General features: G+C 42.8%; 1 protein-coding gene across 1 annotated transcript; it reads left to right on the forward strand.

The window, feature by feature from the left end:
* Positions 1-303: 303 nt before the first annotated feature.
* Positions 304-22824, forward strand: TNFSF8 (TNF superfamily member 8). Its single transcript, XM_090022572.1, has 4 exons — positions 304-498; positions 8374-8419; positions 21788-21859; positions 22436-22824. Exons 1-4 carry the CDS (start codon positions 304-306, stop codon positions 22822-22824), a joined length of 702 nt encoding a protein of 233 aa, XP_089878698.1.
* Positions 22825-23561: the final 737 nt, after the last annotated feature.

Consider the following 23561-nt stretch of genomic DNA (forward strand, 5'->3'; position numbering starts at 1 on the left):
GGGAGGGGGGAAATGGTCCTGGTTACTGTTCATCTTCTGACATCAGAAACCTCCGATGCAGCATGCGAGATTGCCGTCGTGAAATCCCTGATCAAGAATATGAAGCGTCTTCCCCTCTTCGCAGCTGCGTCCTGCCTCACGCCCCCAGGTCCATTTTTCTTCGTACGGCGAATGATGAAGCTTTTTTTCCAGATCACATGAGCCAGGATGAAGGGGGAAAATCCTGCTAGGAACCAAGATGGGCTACAAGTTTGAATGCGATCAAGGGGAGATACAGATTGTTACACTGAAGACTATATAAGAATGTGCTCACCACAAGAGCAAACATTTTTCCAGGTGAATGACTCTCATGAAGCAGCCATAAAGATGACTGAAGACTCTGTTTCAAGGAGGCCCATGGCCACTGACAAATCATATTTCTATTTCACCACTGCTTTCCTCTCTGTCTGCCTCGTGTTTGCCCTAGCAACCATCATGATCTTAATTGTTCAGAAGACGGTAAGCAATTTCCACCTTTTCTCCTTGGTTTCTTTTTCCTTCTGCTGTCAAAAGAAAGTTTCTTGTAATCAAAAAAAAAAAAAAGTCTCTTTTCTCCTAAAATCATATGAATTAGGTAGAGAAGGGGTGGGAAATGAGGGAGATAGAAAAAAGCTGGAATGGAAATATTTTTCCTCTAGGTACCAAACTAATTTTTTATGCACCATTAATTCTATACAAGAAAGACAGAAACAGTTCATGCTCTGGGCTCTAAGTCAACAACTGGGCATCAGGGACAAGACTAAAACTCTTATGGGGGCAGGATATAAGATTACTAACTACTTCAGAGTTTCTTGAACTTCTTGCTGAAGACTCTGGAGCTGCTCACTAGAAGGAACAGGATACAGAAGTAGACAGATGATGAGACTGATCCAGCCCAGCAATTCCTATCTTCCCATGGTAGTTAATTGATTGCTATGGTGCACAGCACCTCAGTGCATATGACACCAAATATTTATATGAAATGGTGATTTACAGGAAAAAATAGAGGAGCAAAAGCACTTTATGGTCAATTCTTGAAAGCATTCAAACTTCAAAATCAGTGAAAGAGAAAAAGACCTGGTAAGAAACTGAAGGTGGAGAACAGATATTTTCTTCAGACTGTGTTTGAAAGGAAAGGGAAAGTCTGCTGAGGTTCAGGGACGCAGAGAGGGCATTGTAAGCTAGCAAGAGTGGCAGAAGGGAATGTGCTTGAAGTCACGGTGCCAAGGCTGTGGGGAAGAACAGGAGTTCAGTTCAAAATGATGATAGGGAGCAGTGAATGTGAGGCAGGCTAAAGGCAAGACTGTGTAAGCTTTTGAAAATAAGAGGACAGCTCTGAGCTGGGAAGAATGAGGAGCCAATGCATTTTTTGCAAGGGAAACAGCAAGTGGTCATCTTTCTTGGTTGAGTAAATTAACAACAGTGGACAAAATCCTGGCTCTGTTGAAGTCAGTGAACATTTTGCCATTAATTGAAATAGTCTTAAGAGTTGTATAGTAAATCCAAGCTCTGGTGGACCCATTAATATGACTTTTAGACAGAATATATTTTGGGGGGAAAAAACAGCTTAAGATCTTGGTACATAAAAGAAAGTTGACCTGAAAAACACTGCCCTTCAGCAAATTGCTTTTCTTGATTTATTAATTCTAGTATGTGTGTAAATGTGTGCATGAGAGAGGGAGAAAAATTACCTACACATTTGTGAGAAAAGATACCTGTGAGGCCTGATTTGTCTCTCCATTATACCAAGGTGATTGAGGAGCCACTTAATTGAAATCAGTGTTGTTACACCAACATAAAACATGAATGTATTCTTGAATTCATGTATCAGAATGAGATGCAGGCATTTTATTATAATAATCAGATAGTGGTACATTAAAGCAGAGCCTTCAAATAATGGACCAGTTAATTACTGAATTAGTGCAGATATTTTACACAAAGCAGATTTCATTAGTTCTTATTAATACTAAATTTAACACTAAATTAGCTCTCCAACAGGATAAATGCTGTTACCCTAAATGCAGCGGAATGATAATATTGAAGAATTAAGGATCTTCAATCTTCAGTGCCCCCTCTGCGTCCCTGAACCTCAGCTGGTCAGGCCGCAGCTGGAGTACTGCGTCCAGTTCTGGGCGCCACACTTCGGGAGGGACGTGGAGAACCTGGAGAGGGTCCAGAGGAGGCCACTCGTATGGTTGAGGGCCTCCGTGGCCAGCCTATGAGGAGAGGCTGAGGGACCTGAATCTCTTCAGTCTCCGCAAGAGGAGACGCAGGGGGGATCTTGTGGCTGCCGACAACCTTATCAGGGCCAGCAGCAGGGACTCGGGGAAAGTCTTTTCATCAGGGCCCCCCTTGCAGTCACCATGAACAATGGCCACAAGCTGAGGGAGGATAGGTTTAGGTTAGATATTAGGAAGAACTACTTCACGGTAAGGGTGGCCAGAGCCTGGAACAGGCTTCCCAGAGAGGTGGTGCTCTCACCTTCCCTGGAGATCTTCAAGAGGAGACTGGATGGGCACCTGGCTGGGGTCTTATGACCCCTGCCACTCCCAGTGCTCCTTCCTGCCCATGGCAGGGGTCGGACTCGATGATCTGTGTAGGTGCCTCCCGACTCATTGATTCTGTGATTCTATGATTCATTTCATAAAGGAACTCACTACAACAATTTTGCAAATAGGTTCGGAGAAGAAAAAAACAGGTCATCCAAGTGTGTGATGTAGTGATTTATTAAATCATTTTTATTTGCAAGGGGAATTTGGAAGTAAAGAACATTATTTTCTGGTCTTGCTTTCCATGACCTGAAAAGTCCACAATCCTGTTGCATTTCCTTCAGTCTCTGTCCTTGAGGAACTACCTCTTCAGGCCCAGATAATGAATGATGACACTTTATGAGTTCCTCAGTGGGATGCAGTGTGCATTTGTAACACGCACCTTCCTTCGTGCTCAAGCAGTCAGTGTGAGAGGTGTCAGAAACTTCTTTGATAGCTATATTTGTTTCTCAGGTTGGGTGTTTTCTGGTCTGCATACAGTATTGGTCTACTGCATATGGTACCTCCACCTTGCAGGTGTTAATTGGAAGGTCTCGTCATGAGAGATGCATAGTTAGCTCTTTGGGTTTACTCCTATGAGAAAATGCAGACTCCCCAGCTACCCTAAAGTGAACTTACCCCTCAGGAAGGGGGCAGAATCTTGTATCATCAGACTGATGGGATATTTAGATTTTTTGTCTCAAGTTTTTTTCAGTTGCAAAACCACCTCATTGATGAATTCCCACTCATTTAGTTTGGACACACACTTGACTCAGGAGTATACAGGGAGAAATTCAATAAATACTAGAGGAGGAGCTCTCAAATCATGGATTACACAACATAAACGACGAAAAATCCCTAACAATCCCAACTCATCTAAATCCAGTACAAATGTTATTAAATAACATTAATCTCGGTGCATTTTAGAGCACATCAAAATTGCGTAACACCCACTTCTTCAGAAAAGCAGCTTATAAAAACTTCCTGTTCAGGAAGAACAGAATCCTTGGAATCGTGTCTGGAAATAGTCGACTCGCTTCTTCATCGTCCAGAAAAACAGATCAACTGGAAATGTAGCACCTATACAGCTTTCAGATAAGGTCTTGTTTTTCATAAAAGTGAATGAGTTCATTAGAGAGGATTCATCCTTTTTTTTTTTTGTTTCGGCTACAAAAATCTCCTGCCTCCCCACCTCTTCCAGTGCTGTTATAGCCACGAGCTCAGGGAAAACTGTTGGGCCAGAAATATACACTAATTATAGTGGAGCTCCTACTTACAGTTAAACCATTCTACTAAAATGTTTCAGCAAATATGGTAAATTAGGCAACTATTTGTTGAGAGCCACCCTAGACTATACTCTATCAATAACCAGAGCGATACCTTGTTGCCTGACTCACAGTTGGTTGATCACTCTCAGTTTCAGAGGGTTTCGAAATGCTTGTCTTTTCAGCCTGACAACACCCTTTAACAAAGCTCTCCAGGCCTGGTACAGTAGTGATGTGCAGGATTATAGGTGCATGTGCAATACTTACATTAAATGATCTAGATTGTTTTCAAACCTGCTTTGTTTAAAATTCTAAAATAACGTTATCAGCCGGAATTGAGCCTGGGTCAGCCAGGAACAAAAAATCACTTTTTCTTTTTCTACACAAAGATGTCCCAAATTGCATTAATTAGCACCCCCTGGTGGGCAATCTTGAAAGAGACAGAGAGAGAAAGAGCGAAAACACTGGGCGGTCATGGAAAATGAGGCAGAAGACAGAGTTGCATTTAGAAATGACCTTTTGTTGTGTTAATCTGAAGTGAAGTAGAAGGCCAAGTAGATCTGCACCTTATAGGCTAGCCAAAGTAGGTAGATATAAATATGTAAATATGCATGCATGCATGTATGTATGTATAGCACAAGCTTTCCTGGGCTGAAGCTCACTTCATCAGATGCTGTGGAAGGACATGTGCACAGCAGTGTATAAGAAGGAGAGAGAAATTTAGTGTATAAGGTGAAAATCTACCCTGCCTTTTTCCTGTAAGCAAACTAACACCGCTATCTACCTCCCTCTGCTCATGGAAAACATGCCATTTTCTTTTTATCTAGAACAAAACCCTGCCAAACAGAATGGAGGCATCATAGGGCTCAGCATGGGAAGACCATGCTGCTGCAATGTATATTGTAACTCTTCTGTATATACATAGAGTCCTTCACAGTCCAAGGCGGTCAGTCTGTTCCCTGTCACCCCCACTAAAGTCATGTATTAGTATTTACTCCGAAATTATTAATGATACCTCTTATCAGATACAGCATGAGGACTGAGAATATCATTCATTCTCAGCTCTGCCTCCAAATACCCGTGTGATTTGGGACCACTTATTTAAGCTGTCTCTGCTTTAGTTTCCCTAGCTATAAAATAAGAATAACCACTTTAAATATTGAAGTCTTTTTGCAATCTGTGGTTGAACAAAAAAAAGCACTGTTATGATGCAACTGTGACCGGCACTTCGCAGCCTACGGTGTAACAAATATAATAGGATTACAAATTAAATAAATAGCTTATTATAGGCTTTTATGAAGTTTACCTTTCTTAACTTTCTTTAAGTTCAGAAATAATTTGACTGTCTTAACATTCTTGTATCTGTAAAGAACAGAAATATAGGGGACAACTGCTGTTTTCATGATTGCTTGAATCAGAATGAAATCCCAGTCTCCTTACAATGAATGGTAAAACTTCCATTAACCTTATTACTGCTAGAGTTTGCCCCTTAATTTCCAGATAAATTGAGTGGGCACAAATTTGGCTAAAGTGAATCAGAGGGGCAGATGCTCAGGCTCTCAGGACCTCAGACCTAATGATGCTGCCCCAATGATTTTTTCCATGGGACATTGTTTTCTGAGTGTTTTTAGATGGCTTCTATAAGAAAAATCACACATGTCAACACATTTGTGAAAACAGACCTTCAGTTCTCAGGAGCATTAGCCTATATCCTTGTTTCTGATACTTAAAGTAAGGAATTTCAACAGCCATAAAAGTCTGGCTTGCCTGAAAATCCCACAGACTTCATGCTGACTTCAGTGTAGCCAGAAATTTGACTTTATACTGAGTAAAAACCAGCAAATACACATGCATATCTGAATGTTTGTGCAAACACTGTATTCAAACCATTTAGGTTTCACGACCTGGGCTGAATGGTTTGTGACAACATAAGAGCTGGACCTGGTAGGGAATATCTTTTGGTATTTCAGATTCTGGTTGAACCCCCCACAAAAGCGTTGAGGTAGACTTCAGAGCAAGCACAACTATGGTACACTGAAGTCAGTGGAGTGACACCTTTTTACAAGAGCCTTGAGTTTGACCTTGCATGCAAGCTTTCTAAAGACATATAAAAGTATGTTTCCCTTTTCTGAATGCATATTTTACTAGGGCATGTGGCAGTATCTATCGTAACAATAATCTGCATACCTCACTGTTTTGTGCTGCATGATTGCTAAATTCTTATGGGTATTATTTCTTCCCAGTCAGGGGATATATGACCTTTGCAGGTTCTCTCACAAGGAAAGGGGAGTGCAAGAGACATTTATTAAGATGACTTTGATTAGACAACAGATGAGGCACCAGATTGATTTAATTTGAGAAGATTTTTGAGAAGCATTAAAAAGATGGCTTTCAATGACACCTGATTATCATTTTCTCTAATGAAGCAAACTCAAATTATCCTGCTTGCTGAGTAATGATTGAGATCATTCATCATCCACACCCAGAGCTGTTACAGACAGGCTGAAATTCATTTATAATGAGATTTTCCCCAAGCTTGTACTGTACAATTTAATCTCTTTTTGCTCCTAGAGGGTAACTCTTTACATTTCAAATTATAGCATTAAACTGAATCCTTCTTGCTATGGAAAAGGAAAATAACAGCAACAAGAACAATGTTTAGAAGCAAACACTAAAGTTTTATTGGGAAGTCTACTCAATTGATGCTGAAATAAAATGCATTAGTATCTGCTATTTTCATTTATTTGAAGACTTCCCAGGAGGAAATGTGATACATTAGTACATTTTAATTTCCTTCAAATCACCCCGACTGCATGGCAGGCAATGAGATGCTAGAATTCCTTTCCCTAACCTCCATCTCAGAGGAAAGTTTGAAAGGTGAATATTTCACACTAATGCTTATGTCTCCTTAGGTCTCAATCACTTTGAAAAGCACTCCCTTATAGGCAGGAGTGGACCCATCTCATTTTGCAGAATATAACTGCAGATCTAAGGTTTCCTTTTTCATGTGACCACATTCAACAATTTTTACATGGCCTGGTGTTTAGAAGATTGACACTTAAATCCTAGCCCAAAAGATAGGGAGTCTGTACAATCTTTACCAAAATAATCTATCTATGCAGTCTCAGCTCTCCCGCTGTAAAATAAGGATGACTTACCCTATGTTTTTCAGGGATGCTGTGAAGATGCAGACTGTTAATCAGACATTACATAACATGAGCTACATAAGAAACAAGATAGATTTCTACCTGTGTGGCACTAACATCTACCGTTTGTGCTATGCCTCAGCTAGGAGCAGCCTCAGCTAGAAATGAGTATTTCGGTTTTCCAGTTTATCATGAATGACGAGTCACTGTCAGAAATTTTGGATGCTTTCAAGCTATGTAATCCCTTTAGTCTTGAGTCTTATAAACTGGACCTGGTATAGTCTCAAGGGTGATGTCTGCACTGGGCAGCTAGCACGAATGATCGGCACCCAAATTTGAGCAGCCTGGAAATGACAGTCCATGCTGCAAACCTGCACCCACATTTCTGTGTCCTCATGGTTTCTGCACTTGTCTGTGTTTGTCTGTGACACTGCTCGTGGCTCTGTATGTTGAGATGCTCTAGAGTTCTTCCTCTGGTAAACCACATCAATTATAGGAACCATTGAATAAATGGAAGTAGCATGCAGGAGATTTGCCCTGGAAATGAATAGTGTTCTAGTCTAAGATAAAGCACAGCTCCAGTTATAACCCCTACCCAAATAAGCACATATTTAAGGGTGTGTCTGTGTGTTGATGGGGGGGGGAAATGCACATATGGGAACACAGGCAAAGACTGCGGACTGGAGTACATTTCCTTGTGCATTATCAGTACTTTCTGCTAAAAAGATAAGAACACAGAGTGAAGAACCTTTCTTGTGTGGGTGTTTTTTGCCACTGTGCTTCCTGTCCCAGGGAGAAATAAGAGCAGAAAGGTAGAGAAAAGGGAAAACATACATTTCCATTTGACACTTGCAATGGTATAGTTACAGGGAGCTGAGATTTTTATTTTCATCCATCCCACTCCAGTCAAAGGGAGCAGGATTTGGCACTGGCAGGGTCCCCTACTTCAAGAGGCACATTGTTGTCTTCTATTCTGTGCTTCACAAACTTTGAAAAAATATATTTTTTGGACCTCGTGCTTCCATGTTTACACTAACACACACAGAACAGGAAAGCTGACTTCCCAACCATTTGAAAGAGAAAAAGCTCCCATTCAGAAGGGAAGAGACTCTTCAGGTCCCCAAAACATCTACTCAGCATAAGGTCTATATTGTGAACTTCAGGGGAAGGTGAAATCCCACCCGATACAGAAAGCTAGCAAGGAGCCTATATACTACTTAAGACACAGTTTGGCTCAAAGGGGGCACTGCAGGACTCAAGTGCTTCAGAAGGCTTTGAAACAATTTTCATAACAAGGTTCAGTTTCACCCTTGAGAAATGGAGTATGATTAGAGGATAACTTGAAACTCATTCATGCCTTAAACAGAAACACTCATAGATACCAGAATAAACATATGTCCCTTTCTTTTCTTTCAGGGGCCTACTCCTGAAAAGCCAGGCAATACACTTCATTTTGTGGGAGGTAAGACGATACATGTAAATGACAATCAATGCATTTTGTCTGGCTTAGAATACAAATGATATCCAACATGGGAAAAAAACTAATTTGCAAATCTTAACATTTTACCGAAGCTCTCCTCTTGACGTAAAAGCCAAGCCAGTGGAAAAAAACTTGCAAATTACTTTGTACTGCCGGAAACCAATGCATGGCTGAGGAAATAACAAGCATTTCTGAATTTACCCCAATGTGTCATTGCACTAAAGCGTTTTTACCAACCAATATGAATATTAGTCTGATTATAAGGTGTTATTATAATGGCTCACTCCTGCACACGGAGGAGCATTGGATTTCATCTGGTCTAGGAATGGGTTTACATTCATTGTTGCTTTTTTCAAAACCACCTGGGGCTCAATTACCTGCCCTATATTCAAATAGTACTTGATTCACATTCTTACTAGTGGCTGTGAGAAAGTGGGAGAAAAAAAAAAGCAGGTGGGATAAAATGAGAACTACAGAGAGACAAAGGATAAACAGGGTGAGTAGAATGGGAAGAAAAAATATTTTCTATTGCCTGTAGTATTTCAAAATTCTGCTCTGACTTATGCTGCTATAAATCTGGAGTAACTAGTGATTTTGTTGCTATCATCTATCTTTCTTTAAGACCCCTAGCACAGTGTATTTTAGCAGGTCACAAATATTTCCAAATTACATTCACTACTGCTTCAGAAGGAAGGGAAATATTAATACCCATTTTACAGATGGGAAACCAAAGTACAGAGATTTATAAACTTTTGTACAAAACCTGTGACAAATTCAAGAGTTTAATAAAAAGCTCCTGAGCACTTCTACAGTGCCTTAATCACCAGACCAGCCCTCATCCTACTCAGCATTTCCATACAACAAATAGGGCAGTATTTGGTCAAATATATATTTTAACCAATAAACTCATCTATCCCAAAATGTCCTTGGGGCAACCTTTCCATCCAGTATGTATAGACCAGCCTTTGTAGCACCATAGGTATATCTCACAGATTGTTCTTGTTTTAAAACTCAGCCCCTCTCCCCCTAGAAATAAGCCATTATTTTAATGTATCAAGTTTGGGTAAAAGGAAAGATAAGTTGGGTTTAAATTCTGATTTTAATGCACTAGGGAAAATTCAGAGGATGTCTTTAGCTGAATTATGCTAATATGACTGAGATTGATAGACATCACAAAATAAGATTTATAATCTCCTCTCCTTTCTGCCAACAAAGAAAAGCTTGTAAATCTTACTTCTCTGTAATTAGATCACTTCTAATCTCTACACACTATTCTCAAGAAGAAGAAAAACAGGGAGCAACTGAGTGAATATATGTACTGGAAGGGACTTTCTGGAGGCTAGAGCTCCAGCTGCTGTGAATATAGCCCCACTGAAGTTACTGGACTTAGGTTGATTTTCAGCAGCTGAGTTTTATACTTAATTAGCAAGAAACAAATGGAACTGTAATAGTAAATGTTTTCCACTGACAGGAACCAATGAAAAGCAGGTGCAAAGACAGAGCAAGTCAATTGATATTTGAATCCAGAGGTAATGACACAATAATTCTCAATGGCAGAGGGGAGATTTAGCACTAATTGCAACCTTTTTTCATACCAACCAGTTTATGCCAATTGTCATTTCTTATCCTGAATAACCTGGGTTGCCTCAGCCTTAGTTCACAAGATACCATAGCATTAGATAAAACCCTTTCTGTCTCTTGGCCAAGTAGAATCACATGCTCTCCCAAAAATCTGCTGGTAAATCTTAAATAGCCATGACCAGAAAGAAGAGGTGAAGGGTAGAAGATTAGATTGATGATTTAGAAGTAGTTTCAGAAAGCTATTTGTTACTAATAAAAACGTTGTTGTTACCATTATTAAAGGACTAGTTAAGTTGTAGAGAATGAGAACACAGTAAAAATGCATGGGGTGTCCTACTGCTCAAGAAGACCAGAAAACTAGATATGGTAGAAAGAGAAAGACCAGATATATTAGAAGACCAGATATGGTAGAAAGCAGAAGAATGGCTCCCTGACAGATTTGTCTTTTCCATTTGATGGATATGGTCAATTAAAAATGCAAAGATAAACTGATAAGTCAAATAAGCACTGCCAGGAACTGAAGAAAGTCTGTGGCATAAAAAATACAGCATAATACCAAATATCTGTGGTGTGTTAGGATATATCACAAGAGCACTGCATGAATTGGAAACCGATTCTTTTACAAGCGCATGGGTCCTTTTCAAAACAACACTGCTGGGCCCTTCAAAAACACTGAGGAAGTTGTTAACACTGTTCATTTAGGGATGCTTTATTCTTAATTAAACCCACATTAGTAACTGTGCCCCTCTAAGAGGCTGGATGGTGGAGGGAACTGGTGATAATAATACTGATGTTGATGGGCCTGATTCTTGTTTGCCCTAAAGCTACTTTGTAAAATATTGATTCATAGATTGTTAGGGGCTGGAAGGGACCCCACCAGATCATTGGGTCCAGCCCCTCACCCCGCACTAAGTAGAAAAGACAATTGGGGTCAGGTGACCCCAGCTAGGTGACCATCCAGTCTCCTCAATGATGTTTTTAAGTGCCAGTGATTTATTTTTTCTCAAAAGTTAAAGCTCCTCTGCATAACTAGAGGAGTGCGAATTGAAAGCATAATATATGATAGTATGTGTTTTGTGTATACAAAAATACCTCATGCAGCTCACATACAGAGCAATGCAGGAAAGAGAGCATCAAAGTTGCAAAGTAAAAAAAAAAATCAAACATTAGAAAGGTCAGATGTGTATTTCCCCGTGCAACCAGAATTCTGTCCTTTTGTGTTTGTGTCTTACGCATCAAGGGAAGAGAGGCTGTAGTAGAAAAAATGACAGATGCTCATGCAAATAAAAGGTATATCATATGTGAATACACAAATAAACAGGCATAGCTTCTTTTCTAAGTCAATCCAGTGGCGTTAAACATGTACAATCAAATTTCACCTTGCATTTCATTTAGGCTCCATATGCTGTTGTATATCACTAACTAAATACCAATAGGTACTTAAAAGCCGTTTATGGGGGTGAATATATTCCTTACTTAACTGTCAATCCTCAGTGAATAAGTTTGAATCCATCTGCAGACATTTACTTGAGAAGGATGCATTGCCAGCTAATTAAATGTTTATCTGAAAAAGTACCACCAATCATCTTGAAATCTCTTTATACTAGTTAGTAGAAAGGCACAAGGAACAGAGAGAAAAATCTTATTAAATAATCATTCATAAAATGTGTTCTTTGTAGTTGTAGAACCCATTTCAAATTTAGAATGCATTTTCTATGTTCATTCATGTCTTTCTTCATAATAACTTTCTGCTTAGCAACTAGGGGCTTTTGGTGTTCGGCTCTCAGTGCCTCCCCAATACACATGTCCCTCGGTAGAGCTACCTCTGAGGCATATGTCTCCTTCTTGCTGATCTGTTGTTATTCCCTGAGTCTTGAAGACATGGCACCAAACTCTGCTCTCATTTACACAAGAATAAACCTGGAAATATGTTCCTGTTTCTCTGAATGTGAAAAACTGAATTTCAGGAGCTGTGGAGGACCAGATTTTTAAACATGATTAATTACCCATCTTATTCTTTCAAAGGGTATAAGATCCCTGGATAAAAATCTGGCCCTGAGTGCTCAAGAACTACATGCCAAATTCTGATTTCCCTTAGACCATAATAAATCAGAATGAAGTCATCAGGGTAATTCCAGATTCACAGGAATATAGTTGACAGCATAAAATGGTCTCATGAGCTAGAACCAAGTCTCCTTCATACCAGTTGAGTTATATGCACCAGTTATTCCAATGGTGCATGTGGAAGCCAAATCAAATTGTAGGGTGGTAGACTCTTTAGAGTATCAGACCAGGCCGACAGACATGGATAATAGTAGAGAGACGCCCTATAAAGTCCATGCATTTATAAATATACTGTGAAGGAGACAAAATTACATTGCAATGACTTTAGTACTCAGATTGGTGGACAGGTTTGGGATTGCCCTCAGCTTCCCAAATCACAATCAGGGAAATCAATTTATCCATGAACCTCTGCTTTTTTATTAAAAGAGTCTCAGAACATGGGTTGTGTCACTCAGTTTAAAATTTGGGCAAGTTTAGACTTGCAAATGCTAGGAAGAATGTACCAGAAAGCTTTGGTTTCACTTGGCACCAAGCTTACCTTCATGACCAAAAGCATATGCTTATTCAGGCAGAAGATGAAGACAGATAAATTCAAACTGGAAATAAAGCACAAGGTTTTTCTAAGTAAATGTGATTAATTGTTGAAACAAACTGCTATGAGAGGTGGTGCATACTTCATCTCCATCTCTTCAGATTAAGAGTGATATCATGAGCTACAGGGCTCAATAAAAGAATAACTGGCTTAAATTATATGACCTCTGGTACACAGGAAGTCAGACAGGACAACAGACCAGATTTCTGTGGATGTTTAAAGCCAGTATCATATAAGCTGGGTTTTTTTAGGAATACAAAGTTTTAGGTGAACGGGGACTCATAAGACTTTTTTTTCAAACCTAGAAGAGAAGATGAAATAATCAATTATATTGCTACTATTGTGGGATTAGAGTGTTGTTGCAGCTGATAACATTAAATATTATACAGCATTGGAACTTCCCAATAAAAATATCCACAACACTTTTCATCTGTTGCTCTCAAAGTGCTTTACAAACTCTCTCAGTATATCCTAGTTACGGGTGAAGAAATTGATGCAGAGGGTGGTGAAGTGATTTTTTCCAAAGCCACCCTGCACAGTCAAGAACAGCACGAGTGACTGGTGCCTCCTGAATCTGGGGGGGCACCCGCAGAAGCCGCTGATCCTGTCGGGGGGGGCACCAGCCCTACCAACAGCATCAGTGTCAACCACTGGGGGGCACCGGCCCTGTCAGGGGGGGCATGTGCACCCCCGTGCACCTCCCTACCAGTCGCCTATGAAGAACAGAACTGCCTTCTCCCATGTGCCAGCAGTAGCGTAACTGTGGGGGCAAATGGAGCAGGTGCTCTGTGTGCTGCCTTTGTGGAGGGGCACCAAAAAAAAGCTGTGACCACAGTGGTGTCTGACTGCACTTCTGCAATTGGCATGGCAGTAGCTGGTGCTGCCCCACGTGTTACAGAGTTGCCCAGCTACAATCCTGTGTGCCAGTATCCTGTTCTTTGCACTAGACCTTGCTGCTGACTTTTAATCAGCTGCCTGGTGACTCAGTTTACATTTCTGTGCAAGTACCTGTATGCATGTGCAGCTATCTGGCCTTCAAATTCTTCCTACCTTAAAGATACATTCTGTTGAATAACATGGCCTGATGAAGGACACCTGATGCCTGAAGCCTGGTCCAACAGCTCTCCCAATCATGCAGGTCATCCAGGAAAAGACATCACAAAAAGGCCTTGCCTCCCAGACATTTCCTGAACCATCATGGCTACTACAGCACTCAAATCATACCTTGAATAACACCACAGTCCTCTGTAACACACCCTTTTTCTTGTGCAGCAGGTGAAATCTGAGTCCTGTGCTCAGCAACAGTGCAAAAGAAGCTGCCCTTTAGCTGTTGGCTGTGTCATAGCAGATATGTTGGGTGTGTCAAACAGGCAGCCTTAGGTAGTCTGGCAGGTAGATATCACATCCCTGAGGAGTGATTCCCTTGAATGCTAGCATCTAACCTGATCACAGCAATCGTCATAATGACAGTACAAATATTGAGATTCTCCTGACATAAATAGCTTCTTTGGAAATGCTAGATATGGCTTCCATTTAGGGCTTCCTTCCCCCTGTCACAGTGTGCTGTAGTTCTGTCAGTCAAACAGGGCATGAATGCAGCTTGCAAAGGTTTTCAACATTTAGCCCCAGACTGCGGCCTCCGGCTTAGTATAATTTACTTTGGTTTAAAACCAATGCAGGAAGAGGATTTGGCCAGAGGCTTGAAAGTGCACACTGATCTCTGCCTAATGTTGAACATTCTTGTATTGGTTTTACAATCACGGCTGTCCCCTGCCTTCCCTTACAGCTGATTTACTGTGTGGACCAGAACAATTAACAAAAGAAGCAAAAGTGGAAAGTGATTGTAAGCAGCCCCAGCCCAGCCACATAAGCTCAGGAAATGCTTATTTACAACTAGGCTTTGTTTTTTCCATACCTGGTTTTCTCAGAACTACAGCTGATGTCACCAAATAAATATATTTTTTTAAAACTTGCTGACGTCAATGAAGGCAAGTTCAGGCATGCAAACAAAAGGTACAGTCACTTCAGCTCAGAGCTGATTGTGAGAGATGAACATAACTCATGAACACAGCTCCTTGAAAGATTAGGTTATTTATGTCAAGACAGCTTTTTTTGGCCAGCTCAGCAGAACTTGCAGGGATGGAGATTTAAATGTCAAGCTGTGCAGCGGAGAGTGTGTGTGTGTGTGTGTGTGTGTGTGTGTGTGTGTGTCCGGGGGGGGGTTGGGTTCTTTTTTTTCCAGTTATGTGTTTGGGAGCTGGAGGGTGGGGGGGTGTTGCTTCTTTGTTTCGTTTGGTTTGTTTTTTGTGGCTTTTTTCTCTTTTGCTCTGTAGAGTAAATCCCACTGAGTTCCTGAAAAAAACAAATTCTGTTCTCCCGTCTGCAGGCTAGGCAACATTTTTAAAGATCTAATCCTATTAGGATTGTTAGTATAAAATATGTTTCAGAAGGAGTTTTTTCTGTACTGCATGTATTTTTGTAGAGAACGTAGATCCCAACACTTGCCACAACTGCATTGAACAGTGAGAGGAACATCTCATACGTGAGATTTATTCCTCTGGCTGGAGGTTAGGTTCCCAAATCCCACTAACTGTTTTTGTGCAAAAGGCCCCAAACTCCCTTTGACTGCTTGACAGTTTTTAGCCTCTGTGTTTTTAGTGGTATTTCATTACATTCATTCATATGTTCATAACCTGCCTGACCCTTGAAGGATATGCATGTATACACCTGGTCAGTCACTAGGGTTACAGTTACCTACTCAGCTGCTTTCCACTTGACCCAGGCCCTGATAATGTTCTATAATTCTATGATCTTTTAAAAGCAAGGCTGAGTGGAAGTAACTACATCAACTGCAGTGGAGCTACTCTAGCTTTAATACTGTTGTCAATGAACACAGTGCTTGGCAAAATTATAACGATCCTCAAAAAAATGATGCCTGCTTTACCCAGGATAAGTTAAGGCATTGGACAATTTAAGTGAGGTGAGATTGCAGATCTTGAACCAAATTCTCTGTTGATGCAAAACAGCACAGCTCCCTTAAAACAGGAGAATTTGGCTCCATAAGGTCAGATTAAAACATAGGATAAAGGAACCTTGACTCTCATCCCAATAGACACACTCCTTCCATATTGGTCTTAGAACCAAGAGATGTTTTCTTTATGCCTTATGTAATTCTATGTGATCTAGACCAGTGATTTAAAAAAAAATTAGCCATGTACTCCTTTACCTGAAAAATATTGCTGTTTGTATCCCCTACACCCAACATGCCCGTGCTTATTCATTTCTTAGGAATGATGTTGACACCAAAGTCAACACAATACTCATTGCATGTTGATCAATCAGAAGCTCTACTAGCATTAATAAAATGTAGACATGTCCCCCCTAGCAAAGAGCCATGTATCCCCAGGGGGTATGCAGACGCCAGTTTGAAAACCACTGGTCCAGACAAAGAACAGACAATGCAACATGAAATCAGCAATCATCCATCTGGATATATTGACTAATGATGCACTGAGATATATTTCCTAGAATATTTGTCCTGGTTGATTACACCCAAGTGTTAACAAAAGCTTTCACAGCAGGTGCACAAAAAGGAGAGATGCAAAAGCTTTCCACCTTACATGCTTAAAGGAATGAAAATTAGCAGAGATGTCAATAAGAGGATAATACATGAAAGTGTCTTTTGTTAAGGGAGTTTAAGCCTACAAACAGCAGATTTCAAACTGCTAGAATGTGAAATTCAATCATTTCAATAGTGATTGAACTCAGCCATCAAGTACCTCCCTTCAACCAGTAGGGGGATCTGTTCTCCTGCTTTTCAGGAACAGGCCAAAGAAATACTGTACTCTAGGCCCAGTATCTGGTTCATCTCCAGTAGCGTTCATGAAAAAAAACTCTGTTGCGTAACTTTTGTAGCACTGCATCACGCTTGTAAAGCATCCATTTCTCATTGCCTCATCATTTCATAGATTTCATAGACATTAGGGCTGGAAGGGACCTCGGGAGATCATCGAGTCCAGCCCCCTGCCCAAAGGGCAGGAAGTCAGCTGGGGTCAGAGGATCCCAGCAAGATAAGCATCCAATTTACTCTTGAAGGTGTTCAATGTAGGCGCTTGAACCACCTCGGCTGGCAGACTGCTCCAGACCTTGGGGGCTCGGACAGTAAAGAAATTCTTCCTTGTGTCCAGCCTGAAACGGTCTTGCAGGAGTTTGTGACCGTTGGACCTCGTCATCCCATGGGGCGCTCTGGTGAACAGATGTTCCCCCAGATCCTGGTGGTGACCCCTGATAAACTTGTAGGTGGCCATCAGATCACCCCTGAGCCTGCGCTTTTCCAGGCTAAAGAGTCCCATGGCTCTCAGCCTGTCATCGTAAGGTCTGTTTTCCTGACCTCTGATCATGCGCGTGGCTCTCCTCTGGACTCTCTCAAGCTTCTCCACATCCTTTTTGAATTGTGGAGCCCAAAACTGGACGCAGTACTCCAGCTGCGGCCTCACCAAGGCCGAGTACAAGGGGAGAATGATGTCCCGGGATTTGCTCGAGAAGCATCTATGGATGCACGCCAGCATTTTGGTCGCTTTACTAGCCGCAGCATCGCATTTGAGGCTCATGTTCATCTTGTGGTCAATGATGACCCCCAAGTCTCTTTCTTCTGTAGTGCTAACCAACGTAGCACTGCCGAGCCTATAAGGGTGCTGCAGGTTTTTTCCTCCCAAGGTGGAGAACCTTGCATTTTTCAGTGTTAAACACCATGAGGTTCTCGTCTGCCCATTGGCTGAGCTTGTCCAGGTCAGCCTGGATCACCCGCCTATCTTCTGGCGTGGATGCTTTGCCCCAAAGTTTGGTGTCATCGGCGAACTTGGCCAGTCCACTCCTGACTCCAATGTCCACATCGTTAATGAAGATGTTGAACAGGATGGGTCCCAGGACAGAGCCTTGAGGGACCCCACTGGTCACAGGGCACCACGATGAGTGACTGCCATCAATCACAACCCTCTGGGTCCGACCACGGAGCCAATTTCCCAGCCAGCGGATCGTGGTGGAGCCAAAGCCACAACTGGGCAGTTTGGCCAAGAGGTGATCATGGGATACCAGATCAAAAGCTTTTTTGAAGTCAAGATATACGACATCAATCTCTTCTCCCTTGTCCAGGTGATAGGTCACCTGGTCATAGAAGGAAATGAGATTGGTCAAACAAGACCTACCCGCAACAAACCCGTGCTGGCTGTCCCTTAGGATGTTAGCCTGGGCCAGTCCCTCAAGGATGGCCTCCTTAATAAACTTTTCTAAGATCTTCCCCAGGATAGAAGTCAGGCTAATGGGCCTGTAGTTAGCTGGATCCACTCTCCTCCCTTTCTTGAAGATCGGCAGCACATTGGCCTTCTTCCAGTCTTCGGGCACTACACCAGAGCGCCAGGAGTTTTCAAAGATCCGTGCCAAGGGCTGGGCTATGACGCTCGCCAGCTCCTTGAGTACCCTGGGGTGCAGATTGTCAGGGCCAGCTGACTTGAAGGTATCCAGCTTCTCAAGGTGTTCCTTCATGAGGTCAGCATTGATGGAGGGTAGGGGATCCCCCTCACCCAGATTTCCCTGTCCCATAGCAGGCATGGGCATCCCGTGTGACTGATGAAAGACTGACGCAAAGTACCTATTTAATAGGTTGGCTTTTTCCTGGGAGTCAGTTGTCAGTTGCCCCATCTGGTTTAGCAGGGGTCCAACATTGCCCTTGCTTTTCCTCCGGCTCCCCATGTATCTGAAAAAGGACTTTTTGTTGTCCTTGATGCCTGAAGCTAGTTGGAGTTCAGTTGCAGCCTTGGCTTTCCTGGTTTGCTCCCTGCAGGACCGGACCAGCGCGGAGTAATCCTCCTTGGAGGTGAATCCCGTCCTCCATCCTTTGTAGGCTTTCCTTTTTAGCCACAGTAGGTCCGCTAGGTCTCTGGAGAGCCAGGGGGGCTGCTGTGCCTTCTTGCTGCCTTTCCTCCGTGTTGGAATAGATTTAGCTTGTGCACTGAGGATCGCTTCCTTGAGAAGCAACCACTCTTCTTGAACTCCCAACTCCCTGTGGTCATGGTCCCTGAGGGCCTGACTGACTAGCCTCTTGAGCTTGTCAAAGTCGGCTTTTCTGAAGTCAAGGACTTCTGTGTTGCTGACTGACTTGCCAGCTTTACGGCGGATGGTGAAGGTGATCAGCTCGTGGTTGCAGTCTCCCAACTTCCCATCAATCACTATGTCGCCGATTAGGTCATCCCCCGTAGCCAGTACCAGGTCAAGCAGCGCTTTGCCTCTCGTTGGCCCATAGACTTCTTGAGTCAGGTAGAGGTCATCCATGCACGAAAGAAAGCTTTGCGCCCGCTCAGATTTAGCTGAGTGATCTTCCCACGAGATGTCCGGGTAATTGAAGTCACCCATGACAACCAAGGTCCTGGAGCAAGCGGCCTCAGTCAGTTCCCGGGCGAACTCTTGGTCAAGCTCGGGACTTTGAGTGGGAGGTCTGTAGTAGACTCCCACCGTTGTGTCCCCTGTGCCGAATTCCCCACGAATTTTTACCCAGAGGGTCTCTAGCTGTCCATGCCGGTCGCCAACATCAGCTTGCAGGGACATGTAGCTTTCCTTCACATAGAGAGCTACACCCCCGCCCCTTTTGTCAACACGATCCCTCCTGTACAGGGTATAGCCCTCTATACCCGTGGTCCAGTCATGGGTGGAGTCCCACCAGGTCTCCGTTATCCCAATGACATCGTATTTCTTTGCACTGAGCAGGAGGACGAGCTCGTCCTGCTTGTTGCCCAGGCTCCTGGCATTAGTGTACAGGCAGGCAAGTGTGCCCTTGGGGGCTCTTGCCTTGCCCACAGATTGTGCCAGGGCTGGGGCAGGGGTGGGCTCCCTTAAGCGCCCCTTTAAGTGCCTTGGTCCGCTGGCTTTGCAAGGGCCGTTCAGCGGGCCAGCAGGGGCAGTAGTCCCCCCATCCCCCAGCGGGCTTAGTTTAAAGCCCGGTGGAGCAGGTCAGCCAGCCTGGCTGAGAAGAGCCTCCTCCCCAGGGGAGAGAGGTGGAGGCCATCTCTTCCCAGCAGCTCGCTGCCTCTCTCTCCAAAGAGCGGGCTGTGGTCATGGAAGCCAAAGCCTTCCCGATGACACCAGCGCCGCAGTCTTTGGTTCACCGCATGGATCCTCCTCTCCCTCCTCAGCCCATAGCCTGAGACTGGGAGGATCGATGAAAACACCACCTGAGCTCCCAGACCCCTAAGCCCCGCTCCCAACTCCCTGTAGCGCCTCATGACCTGGCTGGGAGTGCTCCGAGCCGTGAAAGAAAGAACCAAACACACTGTGCCTGATGGAGATGATGGAAAAAGGAAATAGGAAGGGAAGAATGACCTAACAGAGTTTAGGAACCCACTGCACCATTTATAATGGGTAATGGACCCCGAAAAGTTTACTGCCCTCTTTACAGTCAGTCCTTTAAAGCCTTCCACCTTCTATGTACTGGTCCATCATGATGAGAGAGCTGTGATTTCTGATAGGATAATAAGGAGAAAGTAAATTTTGGTTTATTGATGGCAAATGAGTGGTTTATGGAAGTAGAAGAGAGGGCACCCAAAGGTCTTATGAGTAAAAATTCTCAAGCACATTTTGCTGGATTTCACTGACTTTTCCCATGACACATTCTGCCACAGCTTCAGTTTCTGGATTGGTTTAAGGTGCTTGCACTGTGAATACCAATTCCTCTTTCGCTATCACTGTGTTTGAAAGCACTTCTATAAAATTAAAATTGTTTTGTCTGGTATAACCACCAACAGCCTTCAGGTCTAAGTGGTCAACAAAAGTCACATGAGGATCTTTGAGCCTATGTTTTTTTTCTCCCCCAATTATAAAATATAAGTTTAAGGTCTTCCTAAGAATCCAAGTTTGAGATGCTTAAGTCCCATTTACAGAAGTACACTCTTGCCTACATGAAAGAGCAGTACTTCATTAATGACTTTGTATAAATAATGAAATAATCATTGGAGCAGGGACCATGGGCAGATTTAGGATTTCCTGAGAGGGAGTGTGACACTCTACCCTTCTACCATGGAGGGGTGGAGGTGAGGCATGGCTGGAGACCCCCCGCTGGCAGGGAAAACTGGCGAGCTGGTCTTGGGGTGGGGGGGAGCCTACCTACCACTCCTACTGTCCCCAGACCCCCTCCTCCCTTGCTACATCTGAAGGGAGCAGCTGTGACGGGAGCACCATGCCCAGCTAGGGGCAGTGGTGGTGGCACACAGCTTCCTCCTTCCAGTGCCTGCACCCTGTCTGTCCCCCTTTCCCTCCACCCCTAGGGTTGCCAGCCCTCCCTGATGGGCTGGGAGTCTATGGAATCAGCATCCATTTCCTGGTGACTATTGAAAGCAATCTGTGAGAGTGATATTGTGAATGGGCTGAACAGTACAATTAATTACATTATGTCATGTCGGGGGAAAAAAATCTCCCAGGACAGCTTCAGTCAGAGTTGGCAACTCTCCCCTCCCAGGTGTCCCCTGCTGGCTGAGAGCAGGCCCTAGAAGGTAGAAGCTGTGCATCCACCTCTGTTCTTTGCACAACAGCTCCTTGCAGCCTGTAACTGGAGCAGGGCAGGAGTGGATCTGAGCTTCCCCCTGCACCTTGGTTGCCTTGGAACAGCAGTAGCTGAAGGAGGGATCTGACTGCTCTACCACCTCATCCCTGGATCTGCCGCTAGCAGGAACTTAAACCCAGGTCTTCCACCAATGTTTTAATCATGTGCTTCCCTCACTTTGACCCTGGCCTACTGGCTGTGGAATCCAAATAAGAATTCAAATTGTATGGGGTCTAGCAACATTACAAACATGGGCTACACTTGCAGCTCCCCTAATTTCAGTGGGGTTGAGCCGAGGAAGAATCTGTCCACTTCACTACAAAACTGAGCATGCATATACCACAACTGAAACCTAGAGAAGTAATACTGTGTTGAAGACTATGGAAACTGGGTGTTTTACTTGGGAAGGAGAACTGACAGTTGATTATGACGGTGTGACATAGAAGAAGTCAGTGAATAAAAACTAGTAGTAACCTTGTGGTGGAAATGAAAACAGAATGATTATTTATTCCTTTGTTTCTTTCAGGAAATGATTCAGAACTCTTTTTAAGAATCCTAAAGAATGTTCCATTTAAGACAGCTGCTGCATACATGAGAGGTCAGTGAATGAGCCCAACTAACACAAGCTTTTTTAAAAAATGAAAAAGATTATAAAGCCAGTTTAAGATTGTCCATCAAAACATTTTGTACTGACAATTGTTTGAGGTTGTTTGTTCGATTAAGTGGATGAAATAAGAGGGTGGAGGGGCGAGATCCAGTTTTGTGAAACGTTTGGGGTGTGTGAGTTCATCGACACCCCTGCCCCCCCAAGAATGAATCCTTTTTGGTTTTGAGAAATAGCAGTCTTTAAATGCTGATGAACACAAAAGCTGCGTGCATGTATCTCTGTATTGCTATTCTTTTGCAATCCAAATGTTCAAGGAAACATCTTGACTGCATTAGTTTGTATTGGGTGGGTTTCCCAGCTGCCTCCATAGTATGGTGGGGAGCTGGCTGGTTCAGAGTGGTAATGGAGGATCCACTGTTGGTGTTTCCTATGGAGATCCACGAAATACATGGCCACTATTTACCAGCAAATGAGTCCAGCAAGTTCTCAGTTCAGTGTTTAATTAATCTCTCTCAGACTGTGGGATCCTGGTAGTTCATTCAATGATGCAGTTGCTTTTCTTTCTAGCATTAAAACCAAATAATACAGAGCTCAAATGGACTGAGTATGGTGTTCGTCAAGATATCCAGTTCCACGAGGGAATTCCAGTGATCCAGACACAGGGCCTTTACTTGATCTTTTGCCACTTGAACTTTAATATACACAACTGCTCAGGCGACACAATAGACATAAAACTGCAGATGTTTGTGAATGGTGATCCCAGAAGGCAAACAATAGACACGCTGTGTACATCAAATGAGGTCTCTAAAAGGATTTACAAGGAGTTCTTTCAACTTTTTCTGGAGTACCTAAATGTGAATGACCGAATATCAGTACAAATTGATAAGTACCAGTATTTGGATTTTGCTGTTCTTCCCAATGAAAACGTTCTTGGGGTCTTCAGGTACAGTAATTAATATAATGTGAGGATTGCCTTATTTCCTCATTACAGCTCAGAATATCAATAAGTTGACTCTGGACAATACCTTATTTAAATTGACACATTTTACTTCATCACTAGGGTAAACAAGGACCTTTCGACATGAAATCAAAAAACACTGCAAAGCATGATCCTGATAGATGTAGTAAGACACTGAACTTTCTCAGGGTGGGATTGCCCTGCTATAAAAAAACAAACGAAAAAAACCAACACCCCCCCCAACCTATTATTGCAAGACTGTCTGGCAGGAATGAGACTATCAAATAACTCACAAGCAAGGCAATGATTCCCTAAAGCAACATTACATAAAAACAAACAGGCAAAATCCCAACCAGGCTCTAAAAACCATGTTCCATGTTGAGATTAATCTACTATCTTCCTTACAAAGAAACAGCTGGCCAAAATAATTATTATGGGGAGACTGAGACATCTTTTCATCTGAACTACTTACTTACATAGTATTTTGAGCTACTCTTTCCAAAACTAACAGTCAAGACTAATACCTAATGCTTCCTTTACAACTATAGCAACTTTAAATCTGTGAGTAGCCTTCAACAGAATCATTGAAAGTACAGATGAGAAGAAAATATGGGAAGAGACAAAGTGGAGTCCAGAAGTCAAAGTACTGTGCTGGGATGGAGGAGACCTCTGCTCTCATTCTGTTACTGGCTTTCTGTGCAATTTTGTTTTCCATTTGATTATGTGTTGTATTAA

The sequence above is a fragment of the Crocodylus siamensis genome, chromosome 11, assembly GCF_052110815.1.
Source record: "Crocodylus siamensis isolate JL-2025a chromosome 11, ASM5211081v1, whole genome shotgun sequence".
Taxonomy (NCBI): Eukaryota; Metazoa; Chordata; order Crocodylia; family Crocodylidae; genus Crocodylus; species Crocodylus siamensis.

What these genes read in the sequence shown, in the direction of transcription:
- TNFSF8 (XM_090022572.1), top strand. Translation starts at nt 304, where the DNA reads ATGTGCTCACCACAAGAGCAAACATTTTTCCAGGTGAATGACTCTCAT. An exon ending in TACACTTCATTTTGTGGGAG is followed by an intron (nt 8,420 to 21,787) that starts GTAAGACGATAC and finishes TGTTTCTTTCAG; the next exon opens with GAAATGATTCAGAACTCTTT. An exon ending in AGCTGCTGCATACATGAGAG is followed by an intron (nt 21,860 to 22,435) that starts GTCAGTGAATGA and finishes TTTTCTTTCTAG; the next exon opens with CATTAAAACCAAATAATACA.